This window comes from Telopea speciosissima, chromosome 11 (assembly GCF_018873765.1).
Source record: "Telopea speciosissima isolate NSW1024214 ecotype Mountain lineage chromosome 11, Tspe_v1, whole genome shotgun sequence".
Classification (NCBI taxonomy): domain Eukaryota; kingdom Viridiplantae; phylum Streptophyta; class Magnoliopsida; order Proteales; family Proteaceae; genus Telopea; species Telopea speciosissima.
The window spans coordinates 55,022,824-55,041,330 of NC_057926.1; the positions used below are offsets into that span (position 1 = coordinate 55,022,824).

Sequence of the window (18,507 nt, forward strand, 5' to 3'; positions counted from 1 at the left end):
TACCTCTTTCTCGGATTGATGTGCATACATTTCTTTGTTCTATTATGGATCCTATTTGTCTTATGGGTGATTTTAACGAGATTTTGGATCCGTTGGATAAGTTGGGTGGAAAGCCTTTTTGTCATACTCCATCATCTTCACTCCTTTTGGATGTGATTAATTCTGCTCTTTGGAGGAAATTAAGTTGATTGGTTCCAGCTTTCACTTAGTCTAATCAAGAAGCCCCCTCATCTTATCAGAGTAAACGAGTGCATCGAGCTTTTTGTTCCTCTGCGTGGTTGAATCTGCTTCCCTTGACTTCCCTTTGTAAAGGCCCACGCTATCTGTTCTGATCATAACCCAATTATCCCAAATACTTTTCCTTCCCGGGCCTCTTTCAAAAAGATGTTTCATTTTCAATTAGCCTGGACTAGTCACCCCGAGTTTAAGGTCGTGGTCTCGGATTTTTGGGACAAGGAGTCTATGGATTCTTTCCCTTGTAGATTATCTTCTTTTTCCAATTTCGAGAAGATGGGATCGTGATGTGTTTGGCCATATTAAGATACTTAAAACCATTTGGTTAGTGAGATTGGTGAGTTAGTGGACACCCCTTCCTTCAGAAGGATAGCCTCATCCGCTCAACCAATAGGCTCAATCCAGGTCTTTGGATGCGAGGAAAGCTTTTGGTTGCAAAAACAGGTAGAATTATATTCATCCTGGAGACAGAACACTAGATTTTTTCATGCGTGGCCAAGCAAAATCTCGGACGTCGTAAGATTGATTTCCTTTGCTTAGATAATGGTGAGAAGGTCACTAATCCTCGAGGACATTGCCTTTGCCTTTGTTCTGTATTTCTCCAATATCTTCACCTCTTCTTCCCCTTTGGATGCGGATTTCGTGGAATGTCTTTTTCCATCTTGTATCTCACAAACCGAAGCTTCTTCTCTTTGCGCCCCCCTTCTTTGGATGAACTTCGATGGGTGGTGTTTTCTCTTGGGCCACTTAAAGCCCCTGGTATTGATGGATTCCAAGCTTTTTGTGTTTTTCAAAAATTCTAGGATCACCTTAAGGATTCTCTTTTGAGTTTTGTTTGTCGTGTTTCTTGTCTACTTATATACTGCTAATATCAATCATACCCTCATCTGTTTAATTCCTAAATCGACTCGCCTCGGCTCTGAATGATTTTAGACCTATAAGTTTGTGCACCCCTCTTTCTAAAATCATTGCTAAATTGCTTGCGAATAGGCTTAAACCTTTTCTTCCTTCCATGATCTCTCCTTTTCAAGGAGCCTTGTATGGTCGTCATAGTTCGATAATATTATTATTTTACATGAAAATTTTCATTTCCTCAAACACAAGAAGGGTAAGGATGGATGGGCAGCCATAAAGATCGATATGTCTAAAGCCTATGACCGCATGGAATGGTCTTTTGTGCTTTCAATATTCAAATTCCTTGGGTTTGGACAGCGGTGGTGCAATTTTATATTGACTTCCACTTCTTTTCGATGAAGGTTGATGGGACCCCTTTTGGGCTGTTCTCGGGGACTAGGCGCATTCGCCAAGGGTGTCCTTTAAGTCCCTATTTATTCATTATGGGTATGGAGGTCTTGTCGCATCGATATCTTCTTATAGAGACCTTAATCTAAGCCATTTGAGGATCCATTCGCAGGTTAAATAGAGCAGATTTTGGCTCAGTTTTTGCTTCCATAAAATGTGAATTTTGTCACTCGCCCCTGTTCAGAATCGAGGGAGGAGAACCGAGGCAAGGGAACGAAATAACGACCGAAAGATGCTATGCTACTCCGGAGTAGCTCCATAGTCGAGAACCCTCTTTAAGTTGATGAAATGACGAGAAACTCTTTACAATTATCAACATTGACAAATATGTCCCTACGGGCTGCTAGCCGCCTAGCACAGCGCAAGTACACATGAAATGGTGAAGAAAGCACATCTGTTACAGATTTTTCAGATCTTCAAGTAAATTCAAGTTCAAAGTTCAACCAAACTAATTAAACAGATTACTTGGCCGGTTGTGTGGCCACGGACCAATGAAGAGATATGCAGGAGCATCGATTGGGGAGATTTTTCATTTTGTAAGGAATAAGGCGCAGTTGTGTCTGGTTAGAGGGGCCACATGATCAGGCAAATTTTTATTTATTTATTTATTTTTATTTTGTGGGGGTTGGGGGAAGGGTGGGGAGAAATATAACGCTACCTGATTGTGTGCCTTGCGTGGCGACCATGCATAGACATAGAAAACGGCTTGGACACCAAAAATTCCCACGTTTACATGGGGGCAAAGTGGTCATTTTCCAACAAGGGGGGAAATATAACGCTACCTGGTTGTGCGCCTTGCGTGGCGACCACGCCTAGACACAGAAAACGGCTTGGGCACAAAGAATTCCCATGTTTACATGGGGGTAAGGCGGTCATTTTTAGGCGCGAGAAGGGTGGGGGGAGAAATATAACGCTACCTGGTTGTGCGCCTTGCGTAGCGACCATGCCTAGACACAAAAAACGGCTTGGGCACAAAGTATTCCAATGTTTACATGAGCACAACGCAGTCATTTCCAAGCACCCAAGGTGGTTTTTGTATCTAGGCTGCCATGCTAGGCACATGACCGGGTAGCATTCTTTCTCCCTTTGTTTTTCTAAGAAAAGGGGAAAAAATAACTAGCCACGAATGTCATTTTGAAGTGCCCAGCCCAACAGCTTAAGTTATTAGGTGTAAAGGCCAATTTAGTGAATGAAGTCATCCAAGTTCCTATAGTTAGAATGTAGAATTATTCCCAACAAATCATGGAGAGCAAACAAGTGATACAAAAGTTTGGATCTATAACTTGGTTTTGCTATATGCTTGGCAATGGAATTTACTTGCCTTACTAGCTCTGCCTTTGGAGGGTAAGGAAGGGAATTCATTAACCTATGAGTTAAACATAGAACGTACGATTAGAAAGGGTTTACCCAACTTAATTAAACAGGGAAGGTGAGACCGTGAGGGGAAGAGGTCTGACAAAGTCAACAAATAGTGTTCCTACATACATATTTAATAAGCAAACTGTCTGACAATGTCCACAAATATAATATCTTCTCTGAAAGCAGCCAAAAAAAAAAATGGACTGTATGTGCTAATTCACTAAACATCAGGGACCTGCGGCACAATTTATCCAAAAAATAAAAGGTAAAAACGTCTCAGAATATCCAAGAGGCAGCTCCAAAACTGTAATGTAACTTCACTTAATCCATAAAAATAAAAATAAAAACATGAAATAGAGAACTACTATGCTCTTCATAATTTAAATTGGGCACATCACAGTGATATCAAACAAACATTACTGATTTTCTATTGTGACATCCATATCTTCGTGTAAGCATGTCCTTGAGAAATCTTCATGAAGAAACACTGCATGGATTGAGAAAGATAAACAAATTGAATAGAAATACAATTCCATACCCAATCAACCTATCTTTTTTTTTTTTGTTTTCCTCTTCATTTCTTACACCCCCCCCCCTCCCCCAATGCGAAGCACAAACTCTCAACAAACAAAACCTGCATAAAACAACACTTCACAATCACCAAACTTCTTGTCAAGGTGAGATCTTGCTTAAATTGCAACCCTCTATTGTGGTGTCAATCTCCATACTCGTACGCAAGCATCCTCTCCTGAACTCACCAGACTCTGCTCATCTGTGAAAGCCACTCCATATACACCACCCAAGTGAGCTCCCTTAATAGTTATTCGACTGGATGCAGGCTTATCAATTTCGTAAATGATAACACACGTGTCAAGTGATCCAGTTGCAACTTTAGTGTTATCAGGAGACCAAGCCAGACAGTTTATACGGGCAGTATGGTATAACATGTTCTTTAGCTTCACCTGCAAAAGATAATTTGTCAGAATGCTCAAGAGAACCACATCTAACCAGGAGAAGTATGCTCAAGATGTTCTATGCAATTCTTCCTTATTTTGCCCTTTTTCTCCTTTTCTAGCCCAAGAAGATGGGGTTGTTAAGATTTGCTTGATTACCAATTTTCGTTAATCAGCAATAAGAAGGGTTTATTAGAAAGAACAAGGAGAATATTGGTAAATAAGGAGAAAGAGGAACAAAAACATAACTGAAACCAAACAACCACCACCACCACCCACAAAAAAAAAAAAAGAGAGGAAGATGAAATGCTATTGACCTCCCCCCCCACCAAAGAACAAACCTATGGGGCAGAAGCCAAAATGAAATAAGAAAAATTCACTAACACAAGATATATGTCAAAGAAACAAGATAGAAAATAAGAATCTACACATCATCCCAACAAGATTTTAGTCAGTGAGGCAAAATAAAAATAAGAAGAACTGCATAGAGACAGCACCTCTTCCCAGCCCTGACCAGATTAGCACACCCTTAACATGATATTTTGGAAAGGTCTTTCCTTAGACTATCCCCTGTTCCCTCTCTCCTTTCCCCAAGTTACAGTACTTCCGGACCATCAAATTATAATTCCATTCACAGCAATCTTTCTGACATTCTTTACCATGATAAGAGAAATTAGAGATTTTGATGTAAACAGAGTTGTATGGGATTCCTTTTGAGTCTTAAAATTTCCCTTTTCTCCTCTTTCCACTCTCAAAACAAGTTTCAAAGCTGAAAGATGTGAAAACAAAAGAATTTTGGAACACCCCCACCCCAACCAAAAAAAAAAAAACAAGACAAATAAAATTGAAATAGCAATTTGATCAACCCAGGATCCAAATTCTTATATTAGAATCTGCAGGATATCAGCTTGAACTCAGTCTTTATCAGATCAAGGTAGTTACTTCAACTGGGAAAGATCACATGCATTTGTAAAATCACTGAAGTGGTATAACCATAACCCGAGTCTTGTAATAACCACCATCACCAAGGTTTTCAAAGAGCTCTACCACAACATTCTCTTTTTCTAGTTATGCTTCCTTCTAGTTAGGAAAGGTCAAGTAGAGAAATTATGATGCTGAGAAAATATCACCGAGAGCTTACTGTTGAAGACCTAGAGGGAACACCAGCCGAGTTAAGGAGAGCGTTTGTTTTACCTCTCGAGATGCACGATCCCATACAACAGCTTCTCGATTAAGATCCCCCGAAGCAATCAAGGAAGAATCAGGCGAGTAACGAATAACACTTATAGCACCCCGGTGCTTCTCAAGGACTGTTTCTTCCATTAGTGTATCCCCCTTGATTGAATATACATGCAATTTACCATCCTGTGCACCCACAATAGCTTCACTTCCATCCGGTGAAATCGTTGATGCCGTCACGGCAAACCCAAGGTTGATTGTTGAAACTAATTTTGACCCACGAAGTAGAACAACTCCTGAATCAGTTGAAATCAAAGCAAGTTCAGGACAAAGAGGCGCAAGGCTCAAGTCCTTGGGCTGACTACCAACATCAATGGATTCTGCCTCTCCACATTGATCCCCAAGCAAAGGATTTCTCTTTACCTGAAATTTTGCGGAAAGGAAAGAAAAAAGATGAAGCGTCACCAATAAAATGTATGGCAATATTTCAAAATAAAGAGAAATTATGACCATGATTTCAAGGAGTTTAAAAAAAAGTGAAATATTACAAATGAAATGCAGAGCAATTGCATCCAAATAAAGCAGAAAGAGTTACAACAATGCATATGTTTGAACTTTGCAAGGCCATGTTTGAACTTCAATAAGATTGTAATATTGTATACAACAAAAGGAAGATAAGTTCTGCTAACTGGTCTTCCTGATAGATATTAGTAAGTTAGATGGGATATAATCATGGGGAAAATGCAGATGTTACTCGTATGGCAGAATAGAACCACCAATTTTGAGCCAAGGCTTTTAAATCAGGAAAAAATTATAATATTATATACACCTCCTCCATGAACCAACAAGGTTGGTATGAGAGGATACTATCATAAGACTAGTAACAATGTAGCACCCATACAAGTTCCCTTCTTGAATTCGAAATGTAGCCAATTATTTGAGATAAGAGAAATTTGAAGCTATTGGGAGTAATGGATATTTCTCAAAAGTATAGCAAAAATTTTAGGGTTCGGTCAATGAGTTGATAGAAGGAAGACCATTGAAAATATTTTATCCTAAAGGAATAGAAAAATGCATTCTCTCTTTCAAGAAACAATGAATGTGATATAGGCAAACCTGTTTTCCTACTTTAAATGTAAACAAAAGCAGAATCAACAGAAATCCTTTCTAACATTACAATGGTAAACAAAAGACCTATACTGTAATACCATAATTTGGTCAATACCTAGTAGTGGGTGGATTATATTGTTTGGTATCTAAAGAGGAGTTAAATGTGAGAAACTGCAAAACCAACTCCTGTTTGTATTTAGAACTCCAAATAATTAAAATGAACTCTTTCAACCACAGTTGGCACACATATCAGTAATTTTATGAAATAAAGGTAATGTATGCAAGTTGGGATTTGCAAACATAATATATTTGCAACCATTGGTGAACTACCAAAAAAAATAGCATAGAACAGTAATTTTCGTACTACACTCCTCTGGATTCAAGTGCCGATTGAATACTTTTGAGAATACGATGTTGTTTCTTCTTCCAAGTTCCAACAACAGCTACCTTCAGTAAATGTAGGACTTCCCCACATTCTGCCAGCAAAAGACAAGAAAATGGCTATATATATTGACATTTCAAATCTTAATTCTAGACAAACTGGGTGCTCCAAAGCAGTCATTAGTATGGTGGAGGGCCGGAGGCCCTAAAAGATATCACACATGGCAGATAATTCCTATATATATTGTTGGCATATGATACACCCATGCAATGACTAGTTAGTTGATACCCATGACACATTCTAAGAGGTGAATCCTACAGTAGAAAGGTCAATAAACCAAGTTTGAAAAGATAACTATATATCAAATTTAAATTGCCAAAATAGATGCTCATAAAGTAAGGGATCCTAATCGTTTCGTCCATCCATTATTGTTCAAACTTCAGCAACAAAAATCACCTCACAAAACCATATTGATCTGAAACTATACCCTAGACAGATAACACAATGACATCAAAAACCCATTTATCGAAGCAGTTGATACCTATGATAGTTCCTAAAGGAAAAGAGTTCCTTATACAAATGCTTCTCATAAATCTGTTTCCTTTATGCTCTGAATCTCACTAAAAGAAATGAACAACTTGGCACAAAATTATGATTTGGTACTAGAACTTTATAAGGTCATGCAAATAGTCCTATAAGTAGATGCAAGTGTGTACTTACATAGTTACATACCAAAGAAAGCAGTGGGCTGTAGTCCACCGATTTAGACTTAAGCTGTATATTTTCAGAAAGTTATGGGAGTAACCCAGAAATCTAGGTTGAAGTAACAGTGGTAAAGCATGTACATAATACAATAAACATTGTGACTAGTTTGTTGTGGGTGTAGTATGATAGATATTCATTAAGCAAGATAAACGTAGGAAAAAGTTTTAAAATGTCTCGATTTTATTCTGCATACTCAGCAATCAACTGAAAATATAACACTGCCCAAAGGAAAATCCACTGCTCCGACATTGTAATTACATAGAAAATGTACAATAACCAGAACAAAAATAAATCTGAGAAGAATGCCTTAAATTGATAGGACTGCTGACAAACCAAATCAGAAGCATATAGATCTGCACGACTCACCTTATTATCAAATCCAGATGAAACAATCTCTTCTTCAACAGCAATAAAACACTTGATTTGAGAACTATCTTTCCTTTCTAATTTACCACTGTAACCAATTCCTTGAATCCATCTAACAATTACGCCATCATAGCTGCTAGACAAGATGACTTTTGGGCTGCTTTGAAGTACAGCTAATGAACTGACACTCTTCATATGCCCAGATAATGATAGTGGGGTTTTATCTGGATCAGTTGCTGAAAATAAATTAATTGTACCACCAAGAGAAACAGTGACAAGATGGTCATTCAGCCAAAGACATCCAACTAGCATATCATCCACTCCTCCCGATCCAGGACATGCCAGTGTCTTCTTCACCTTCCCATTACCATCCTCTGAAATTTCCCATATTTTTGCAGACTTGTCAGCAGAAACTGTCAGCACCTGAAATAGTAAAGATTACTAATTTGACTCAGTACATAAACAGTCAAATGAAGAGATGTTCCAGGAATTAAGAAGAAAGAAATATAAACAAAGGAAGGATATGAACTCAATGTTTACCTGTTTACTATCAGGACTCCAACTAACAGCATAGATGGTGCCCTTGTGGCCATCTTCAGACGACAACTGTCCAATCTTCTGTCCAGTCTTGGCATCATATATTAGCCCCTTCTTATCTGAGCTAACACTGATGAATTTGCTTCCATCAGGAGAAAATCTGACACAATTGACAAAATTTGAATGGTCCCTGCAGATCCAGAAAGAAATTTTCAGGAATGCAGCGTAACTCACCCTCCTGTTCTAGTAAAAAAATTTCTCCTAGTACAGGTGTTTGAGTTCAGAAACTCTACTCGTCAGTAGAATCTCAGGCAAATAATACCAAGAGATCTAGTAAGGCAGTTGCAGCCATTTCAATCTGGAAATTTTCAAGTTCAGAGGAGTTACAGAAGATATGTCATGCAGAAATCTATTCAAGAAGATATATCTACAGACTCATAAGAAAAACAATAAAAACTTTTTACCAAAAATAACTAAATTGTGCTTATAAAGCTCATTAAACCTGTGAGACTGCTTGAATTTAAATGGTGGTCCTTCATAGAAGTTCACCAAAAAATCCTCGCCACACGTGACAATGCGAAATGGTCTTGTTGGCTTAAAGGCGCAACTCAAAACACGCTTTGAATGCCCATCAAACTCCCCCACATTAGTGCCTGAATCCCACCTACAAAAGAACATGTCCTTGATCATTTAATCACCAACAAGCATAACATTATAAAAACATAAGATTGAGCCATGAGGAAAAGAAAACAAATGCATCATACATAAATGCATGAGACACAGAAGTGGTTGCAGAGATAAAGAAGTTAAAAATTTTATATTACATGTGATGAAACTGCAGATTTGCAAAAAGTAAAACTAATGGAAGGAGATGATATATTCACTATAAACCTCTCACTACACATTATATATAATTGGAGCATAGAATTTGCCAGGACCCTGCACCAGATCATTTTATATCAGTGTGATAAATTCAAATTCACCACAGAAATATTTTAGTACAAAAGATCATGGACTGAGCCCCCTTCCATCCATTAAATTTCTACTATACTTTTGCAGGATATAGTCGTTGTCTAAGACAAAGATGACCAAGCAATTGTTGATTTCTGATTTGTAGGTATGATCAAGAATCAAGATTCCTGGGCTGATTTTCTATTTTTATTTTTCTTTTCCAGTTTTTGGAGTTAAATAATGAATCTAAAAAAATAGACAACATATTCAATAAAGAAGAGGCCACCACAGCAAATTTTGAGGAATATGTTCAGGTGTATCAATGTTTTTTGGTACTGATATCTTTTTTTACCTTACAGACAACTGCACATGCAATACCAAGAATGTGCATTGAAGTATGTTAAAAGTTTATAAAAAATAAAAGGCAAGAAAATAACAGGAGAGAAGCTAAGGTGATACCAGGGAAAAAACAAAAAAAAACAAAACAAAAAAAGGGGAGAGACAAGCACATTGCAAAAAAGCAAAATGATGAAAAATAATTTAGAAAAAAGAACAATTTAGCAATTTCCAATCATAGTTAGAGTAACCAATGCTTCTCATTTATTTTTAGGATTTACAGTACATATAGGACAAATAAAAAAGGAAGGGGGAGGAATAGGGTTCTCTTAACAAAAATTAGGGGAAAATGTATGACTCTGGAGAGTTGAGCCAAAATACAAACATATGGTAGCTCACACCTAGCTTACCATACAACAGAAGAAAAGTCAAGAAATATAATTCAACAATAGAATAAACTTTGCAATGGCAGTGAAATTTCATAATACATTGCAGATCTGGTTATGCCTGTCATAATAAAAGTTAGCCAACTGTGCACCCACTGAAACGAGATGCTTGCCAAAGATGCAAAGTGGTAGTTAGAGTGAATTCATAGATTTTCCATATCAGTTGGCAATTAATATCTGGTGGGAGGACTCAGATTTTCAGGCAGGATCAAGAATCAAGATCCCTGTGCTGATTTTCTATTTTTATTTTTCTTTTCCTGTTTATGGAGTTAAATGATGAATCTAAAAAGAACAGACTAAATATTCTAGAAAGAGGCCACCACAGCAATTTTTGAGGAATTTTTCTAACCTTACAGACCAAGTTAGCCACATTTTTTGCCAATTAGCTTAGAAATGAGCATTAGAATTTGAGGGTCATTGGTGTAGGCAACAGAGTTTTGGAACAGCATGTAGACAACCCAACTTATTGGGGATATGCATTAAATCACACAGAGCCTTGGTAATATAAATTGGTACCCCATATCAATGTCACATGGTATGGATGCAAATACCACCATTAAGGTGCATCAAGAGATTCTTAAAACTAAGAATCAAGATTACATTGGAAGGTTATCAACTATGAATGGAATGTAACTTTTAAAATTTCATCGGGAAAAACTGCAAGTCCAAAACTTCAATAATTAGGTCCAAGTAGAGTAGTTTGAACTTGGATGAGTAATTTTCAGACTCAATACCAAAAGAATAAATCGAGTATATTTTGGTCCACTAGGATTTCTACATTTACCTTTCAGCTTTTCCAGTAGTGAAATGGTACGTTTCTATCATGAATTCTTGGTCTTCTAGGAAACTCGATGTTCTTAAGATTGAATAATATTATGCATGTAGATCACATATGTTCGTTGCATCCAGCACGGATATTGTGTATTTGTGTTTACTCCTACTGACCGAATGATGAATTCCATGATCTATGACTACAATCTAACTACCACTTTGCGTTGTTACTTAACTGTAGTTTAATTGCATTAGAACATGATTGAGCAGGGAAAAATAATAAGAATTAATGTCACTCGTCCAATTTCACAATACAACCATAAATAATAGGAATATCTTCGAAGAAAAATAAATCTTCCAATAGAACCAAATGAAAATGAAGCATATAGTGAGCATGAAACTCACATGAAAGCTCGCACAAATGATTTGCCCTTGCCATCACCGGAAGCTACAATCCTTTGACCATCAGGTGACCATTGGAGATCATCGATCCGACCGGAAAGAACCCTAAATTCGTTCTTGAGGACGTGATCATTATGCACCCCCCAAATTTTGATGGTCCCAGAAACATCGGCGGAAGCGATCCACTCACCATTGGGGGAGAAGCGAGCGACGGTGGCAGGATAAGCATGCTCACCATAGATAGAAACTTCAAGAGGCTTATCGAGGTAGCGAATAATAACGGATCTGCCATTGCAGTAGAGGATTGAGTTCGACTTGGGATCGCCCGAAATTAGGATACCTCGTCCTCGCTCCGTTGACGGAACGCAAACGTAAGTCTCTGAAAGCTCCGCCATTTCTACTTTTTCTTTCTTTTACGAGACCCGTAAATCTTCTTCTCTGATTCTTCTATCCACTGCTCAGGACTAGAGGAGTTCGAGAAGAATTTGCGAATGAAATAATAGTTTTGAACATGTTGATGAAAGTTTGCTACTTCTACCCTTAAAAAAAACAGGGACAGTTTGCTACGTGCGCTGTGTAAAGTGTAAAGTACTCTTTTTCTCTCGTTTCTTAATTCTGACTTTCTGGTTGTCTGCGCGACATAACGGATTTCGGAATCCTGTCCTTGGACTCTTGGACCTTGGCGCCTAATACGGGTCTCGACTCCAGCAGGGTTTTAGCATTCAGTATTGAGATCAGTACAATATCGGCTGATATCCATCCGAATCGATCTGACAGATTTACATATGTTTTAAAAGAAAAAAGGTTTTTTTAATATTTTTAAGCTTGATCTAATAAAAGAAGGGGGGCGCTGTTCTCGTATCGCAGCCTGCGGTCAGGCACATAGGGGTGGACGTAATGACCACCCTTCCCTCTTTCACAGGCTGCCCATGTGCCTGGCCGTAGGTTGTGATGCGGTACAGAGAACCTCACTTGACTTACCAATTTTTTAAGATATAATGTTTTCTGTAATCTCGCAATTCCTTCATTTCTCCCCTTTCTTCTCTGTCAAGTGACTCTAGTCCACTTTCCCCTTTCGTTTTCGTTCCTCTTTAGTGTCTACCAAGACTCCCACCCATGTCTGACCTATATTTCTAAACAGATTTAGATGGATCAGCGACCTACCTCCATCGCTGTAATACCGCCCCGCCCATGAAGAACTCTAACTCTACATTCCTTATGGACGGAGAGAAACGTTCCAAACGGAATGAAAGAGAACAATCAATTTACAACAATAAAATAAAAAATTATAATTTTAAATGTGTAATTTTAAATTATTACTATGATATTAAACTTTTTAAAATTAAAATTTTATTTTATTTTCTAAATCTAAGGAATTTGATTGTAAAATGTAGTAAAACTAAATAACTAATTAGAAGAGATTTCTTGAAAGGTAATGTGGCCTCGTGGGGGGGGGGGGGGGCAATCAAAGCATGCGTAAAAGGATCAATAGGGATGGGATTTCCATCTTTCATGAAGGGTAAGACGGTCATTTTAAGTCCCTCTATGTCTAGGCGCAAAGACCACACTAGCTTTCAAGGTTCTTTTTTCCTAAATATTTTTTAAATTAATTGTATAATCATATTAGATAATGGTTAATACTTTTGTAATACACAACCCTTGCAAAATGGCATCCAAGTATGATATGATCAATAGATCCCCGGGCTACACCACAACAATGGCATGATGGATCGATTGAAATGCGTAGACAACACAGGTCTCTCCCAATGCAATTCCTTGGGCACAAACTCCAAAGAAAAAAAAGTTAATTTTAGGAAGAAAATCAAATTTGTTTCCATACAGAATTTGGTCTATTGTAATAGTGATTGGCGTGTGAAATTGCAGTCCCATCCTGTACTTTGGATTGTTTTTTGTGATAGGCTAAAAAAGGCATATCTAGTGCACAAGGCCACTACTATTACGGGGCGTGAGGAGGGTCATAATGTACGTAGTTTTACCCTTGTTTTTACAAAGAGATTGTTTATAGACTTGAACCCCATGATCACTTGGTCACTATGGAACAACCTTTTACCGTTGCACCAAGGCCTGCCCTCTAAATGCGCAGAAAATACTCCATTAGATGAGCCACCCAATACTTGGCAATCCTTCGAGGAAAATAAACCCATGTTTTTTTTTTGGTGAAAATAGAAATAAACCCATATTGATATGAAGTATAGCTTCTTTGTCTCTTATAAGAAAGTATTCATCAAGCAAATGGGTACATGGATGCTGCTTGATTTCCTTCCTGCTAGTCCAAATTTAGGAATCGGGAATCGGCCCATGAATCGGTTCGATTCAGATGGTTTATGAAGAAAATGACTAAGAATCGGCCGATCCTAATTCAGGAAGCAATGATTAGGAAGGATGGAACTTGGGATCAGTGTCAGCCGATTCCGATCCTAACCGGCTAATTCACCGATCCGATTCCCGATTCTTAAAGGTATTACTCCTTTACAGTTTAATCAGGATATTTCATCATATGGGCCAGATCAAACAAAGCCCAACAGGATAAAAGTGCAAGTTTAGCCGGGCGAGCCCAACCCACACGAATACATGCCCATCTACTCTCTAAATATATAGTCTCATCTTGTTAGTTCGCATTAGGTTTTCACTCGACTTTACCTTTGGTCTTCTGCCCGCCGTTAGCGTGGGAAATTGAAGCGAAGATGGTGAAGGGGCGCCAAGGAGAACGAGTCAGGTTATCTTCATCCGTTCTTGCTGCCATTAGTGTTCCTTGAACTATGTTTTTTGTTCATTTCTCTCTTTAGGGTTTAAAGACTCATTATATGTTCTCAGTTTCGTTTTGATATTTGATTTTGATTTCAGACTGTATGTGAGGGGAACCATCCTCGGATACAAGAGGTAATAGGTGAAACCATTCAACAAAGTCGACTTTTATTTTCTGATTTGATTCCCTGTATTGTTTCATGGATTTCGTCTGATTGAGCTTATGTTCATGTCGATGGTTTAGGTCGAAATCCAACCAATACCCAAACACGTCTTTGATCCAGGTGGAGGGTGTGAACACAAAGGAAGAGGTTGGATGGTATTGTGGCAAGCGAATGGCCTATATTTACAAGGCCAAGGTCAAGAAGAACGGATCCCATTACAGATGTATTTGGGGAAAGGTAACAAGGCCGCACGGTAACAGTGGAATCGTCCGTGCAAAGTTCAAATCCAACCTGCCCCCCAAGTCCATGGTATACCCTAAGTTTACTTCCTTGTCTATTCAACTATATTTTCAATTTTTCCTTCAATGTTGAGGGTGTTTTATTTCCATTTTATATTATTTATACTATTGTGCCTGTGTTGCAGGGTTCTAAGGTTAGGGTTTTCATGTACCCAAGCAACATATAAGGTAATGGTTCCTATGTATATTCCATTTAGTTGCACCATGTTTAGGGAATTTTCTGATTACAGTTACAGATCTTTTGTATCTGGAGTGCAGAAGCAACTTCAATTTGGTTCCTGACCGTCTTAAGTTTGTGTTCATTTGCACATAGTGTTGAATCCCACTGTCCAATAATTTTAGTTCCACAATGTTTAGAGTAATTTCTGATTACGGTATCTGGACTGCTGAAGCAACTTCAATTTAATTCTGACATGCTAACGTTTCTATATGGATTGCATATTAGATCTTCCTAGAGAGTGGTTTTGCATTTGTTTTATTGTTTATGCCCAAAAGGACTTATTAGAGCTGCAAGTTAGTGCACTAGATTAACTTTAATTACATAGCTAATAACATACATGTTTTGGATGTTGTCATTGATCAATGTGATAAGTTTAACCGATTGTGTAGTCTATGACTGTATAATAATGCTAAGCCTCTCTTTATGTTCTCAGGCCTTTTTGACATTGCAATTTGACACAGTTTTAATGAGCCTAAATTGTTTTTTGTTCTAATAATTAATCTCTTATTTTCCCCCCTTGTGCAGTGCTTTGGTATGTGAAGATGCCATTTTGAGGATTACAGAGGAGTAGAGGGCTTGGATTACACCAACTTCCTGCAGCTAGGTTTTGAATTTTTGTATCGAGGAGCTACAATAGTTAGTTTTGTTTATTATTTTGTCTTTTCAGGATGATGAATTGAACAGTTGACTGTTTTCATGTACTTTTAGATATGTGATTCTTCACACACCCATTTGCCTCCCAGTAGGCATGATGGGTGTTAAGAACTTGGTGGAACAAAACATATTTGAGTTCAGTTTGCAAGTAGTTCTCCCGCTTTAAACCGCCTTGTTTGACATTCGTCTTCCCCTGTGCTGTTTTTATTTTTGATACTCAATGTGTGGTTCTGTGATTAGTTTTTTGAGGAAAATTACATAACAAAAGTGAGTTCCAGTTTACCAAACCACCCACCTAATCTTTAGGTTAACAGCCCAAGGCAAATGGCTGTTACAAAAATACCCAAAGCAGTTGACAATTTTGTCCCTCCAACTCACCATCATCTCGATTGCATCTCACTATTCACTACCTTCTCCATAGACCAGGCCCGGTTCCACTTTTTGTCATTGTCATGGATGCCTTTAACATGTCTCAGCTTAGTCTTCTTGCCGGAAACAATGGTTGTTCTGAAACAATCTGCATTTCCATTTCAGCCAAATGTCACCCTGCAATGGGCACTGGTAATGTCTTAGCCCTAAAGATGATCCGATTCCCATTCCTTGACAGATGCTCTTTTCTCAGAATCCCAAAACTTACCATGAAACTTTAGCAAAACCGGAACTTGTAGCATATGTGGTGGAGCCACTGACACAAGGAAGGTGGACACAGATGCTTGGCCACACAACAACAGGACTTGGTGTCACTTACTAATGAAGTCTACAGGCCACAGGATGACAATATCTCAGCATCGCTCTCCAATGTGCCCTCCTAACAATTCCTTGCCCTTGCCAAACTGCATTCCCTCACTTCTCTCGCCTCTCAGCAACTCCAAAAACACCCACCCTGAGCCGGGCTAATATTTTCTCAACTCTGTTCTATGGGTCGATATCTTTGTTTCAAATTCTCTAAAAGAGAGACTAGTCTGCAAAAGTGCCGGTGCTGGAATGAATAGTTCCCTGCATTCCTTGGCAGGGGATCAGTTTGCCCCCCTAGCCCCCAAGATATAATTGGGGTTGAGGGGTTGAGAGGCGCTGTCCCCATCAAAGGCGGAAATGCCCGAACCGTTGATGCTTCCACAAGCACTCCTTTAGGCCTCCTGTTTGCGTCACCCCCTCAGAAAACTTATCCCCTTTTCAAAATATCCATCTTGTCTTTGGTAAATCTCTTAAATTAGAGAGTCAGACGGGTATTTAGGAATCTAACAGCCATTTTTTCTGTAATCTTCTAATTTTCCCTTATTTTTATCCTCACTTTTCGAATCAGTGAAGTGAAATAGGTGGTACGAGATTTTAGGCTATTCACAGCAGTTGCGAGCCTTGAATATTGTTTTGATCCTTTGTTTTGTGGCCCTTATGGTTGATTGATGCGCATTTCAATTTTCAAAATAACGAAGGATTTGTCCATAGTTTTATAGTTTGGGATTTCGGGGATTAAAGAAGTTGCAAGTGATGGCGGACATGCCTACCATGTGACTGGGGTTGCAAGGATTACTGATCATCCATTTTATATTGTTGGGACTGGGCTGTTTTCCATTGGTTTTTGTGTCAATGTTTGTATTATCCTTACTTGGGGGTTTCTCCGCATTGATTGTTGGGGGCAATTACTAGTTTACTACCACTCCCCAATACTTAGCATATATATATATATTTATATATATATATATATATATATATATATATATATATTTTGATGAGAAAAGAAAACAAATTACAACTAGGCAAAAGATACAGAGATGTAGTTCCTTGTTTGAGCATTTTTAGCTAGGTTATAAGTCACCACAAAACAGAAAGGATTCCGCTTAGTACTAAATGTAATGTCTTACCCTATGGTACTTATATACACAAATTCCTTGAGAAGTGGCCAAGGCCAAGGAGTATGTGTTGGAGTTGGAAGAGACTCGACAATCCGTTGATTGGAGCACCACACTTCTTTCACCTTCATCCCTAGATTGGACGCATGCTGGAGACCTATCCAGATACTAATTAATTCTGGTTCCATATGACGAGACGAATTAAAACTCCTTGCAGCAAGCAAAGCAAACTTGCCATCTAAAAAAAATATATAAGACCATCCTGCTGAATTCTCTCTTGGTATCTGATATCCTGCACAGATTAAAACAAGGAAATTGAATTTTGGCAAATGGGAAAAAGTAGATAAGATCAACTCCTCCTCATTATGAGAAAGAACATCATGGGACGAAAATGAGGGAGGAGATAAGTCTAAATCAACAATCCATTTTTCAATACTCTTCATTACCCAGACTGGATCCGCCTTATCTAGACCAAGCACAACCTTGTTTCTAGCAGACCAAATAAAATAACAAGTGATAACAAAGACCCCAAAAAACCATATCAATGATTGTTTGTCAAGCTTATAATTAAACAAGGTAGCAAGGCATAAATCTTTTAGGGAGGAATAAGACAAGAATTCAGACCTCATGCCCAGTGGACCAGCGGCCCAAATATGTTTGACCCAATCACAAGAGAGGAATAAATGCCAGTATGATTCGACACAGTTTCCACATCAAGCACAAGAGGGGTCAATTTTAAGCCATCTAGATAAAGTTTTCTTGATAGGGAGTCCCGCATTTAACACACGCTAGAAAAAATGTTTGAATTTAAGATGTATTTTCAACTTCCAAAAAAATTTCCACCAGGTGAAAAGATAAGGGTTAATATTAGAAGATGGTAAAAATAAAGATCTAGCAGCCAATTTTGTACTAAATCTGCCATTCTTGGCCAAAATGCACCACCAGCTATCATTAGACTCAGATAAATTAATTCTTTGAATATAAGTAGAAGTATCTAAAGGAATAGAAACATCGAGTAAAGCTGAATTCCAACTAGAATTAGAGACAAACTTACCAACCTTTTCCGCATGGTTAGCCAAACCAACCAAGGAAAGCAACTGACCACTAGGGATAAAAGGGATCCAAGGGTCAGTCCAGAAGAAAGTGGATTTTCCATTGCCAATTTTCCTAATCATAATATTTCTCAAGGAAGGAATAATATAAGTAATACTATTCCATGTCCAAGGGCCTCTTTTAGCAATAGTTTTAGGGTCAAAAAAGGATGCATTAGGAAAATATCTGGCTTTAAGAACTCTGGCCTAAAGTGAGGAGGTGTCTTTGAGTAACCTCCAGCCTAATTTCATGAGTAAAGCTTTATTATGGTGCTTAGTTTTACGGAAGCCCAACCCCCTTTATATTTTGGGACACACATTTTTTCCTAAGCAATAAGAGAAGCTTTTTTCTTTTTCCCCGAATTACCAA

The 18,507-nt window shown here is 38.2% G+C and overlaps 2 protein-coding genes across 2 annotated transcripts; one reads left to right on the top strand and one right to left on the bottom strand.

Moving 5' to 3' along the window:
• Nucleotides 1–3,235: 3,235 nt before the first annotated feature.
• LOC122645949 (actin-interacting protein 1-2-like) lies at nucleotides 3,236–11,523 on the bottom strand. The gene is made up of 6 exons (XM_043839371.1): nucleotides 11,097–11,523; nucleotides 8,690–8,851; nucleotides 8,191–8,377; nucleotides 7,651–8,073; nucleotides 5,043–5,450; nucleotides 3,236–3,857 (listed from the first exon to the last, which is right to left on the bottom strand). Exons 1-6 carry the CDS (start codon nucleotides 11,486–11,488, stop codon nucleotides 3,600–3,602), a joined length of 1,830 nt encoding a protein of 609 aa, XP_043695306.1. The 5' UTR covers nucleotides 11,489–11,523; the 3' UTR covers nucleotides 3,236–3,599.
• A 2,217-nt stretch (nucleotides 11,524–13,740) lies between these two features.
• Nucleotides 13,741–15,389, top strand: LOC122645952 (60S ribosomal protein L35a-1). Its single transcript, XM_043839374.1, has 5 exons — nucleotides 13,741–13,830; nucleotides 13,959–13,994; nucleotides 14,104–14,332; nucleotides 14,448–14,490; nucleotides 15,068–15,389. The coding sequence occupies exons 1-4, from the start codon at nucleotides 13,799–13,801 to the stop codon at nucleotides 14,487–14,489; spliced, it is 339 nt and encodes a 112-aa protein (XP_043695309.1). The 5' UTR covers nucleotides 13,741–13,798; the 3' UTR covers nucleotide 14,490; nucleotides 15,068–15,389.
• The last annotated feature ends 3,118 nt before the right edge of the window (nucleotides 15,390–18,507 follow it).

What these genes read in the sequence shown, in the direction of transcription:
- LOC122645949 (XM_043839371.1), bottom strand. Translation starts at nt 11,488, where the DNA reads ATGGCGGAGCTTTCAGAGACTTACGTTTGCGTTCCGTCAACGGAGCGA. An exon ending in TCATTTGTGCGAGCTTTCAT is followed by an intron (nt 8,852 to 11,096) that starts GTGAGTTTCATG and finishes GTTCTTTTGTAG; the next exon opens with GTGGGATTCAGGCACTAATG. An exon ending in GGAGTCCTGATAGTAAACAG is followed by an intron (nt 8,074 to 8,190) that starts GTAAACATTGAG and finishes TTACTATTTCAG; the next exon opens with GTGCTGACAGTTTCTGCTGA.
- LOC122645952 (XM_043839374.1), top strand. Translation starts at nt 13,799, where the DNA reads ATGGTGAAGGGGCGCCAAGGAGAACGAGTCAG. An exon ending in ACCATCCTCGGATACAAGAG is followed by an intron (nt 13,995 to 14,103) that starts GTAATAGGTGAA and finishes TCGATGGTTTAG; the next exon opens with GTCGAAATCCAACCAATACC. An exon ending in ACCTGCCCCCCAAGTCCATG is followed by an intron (nt 14,333 to 14,447) that starts GTATACCCTAAG and finishes CCTGTGTTGCAG; the next exon opens with GGTTCTAAGGTTAGGGTTTT.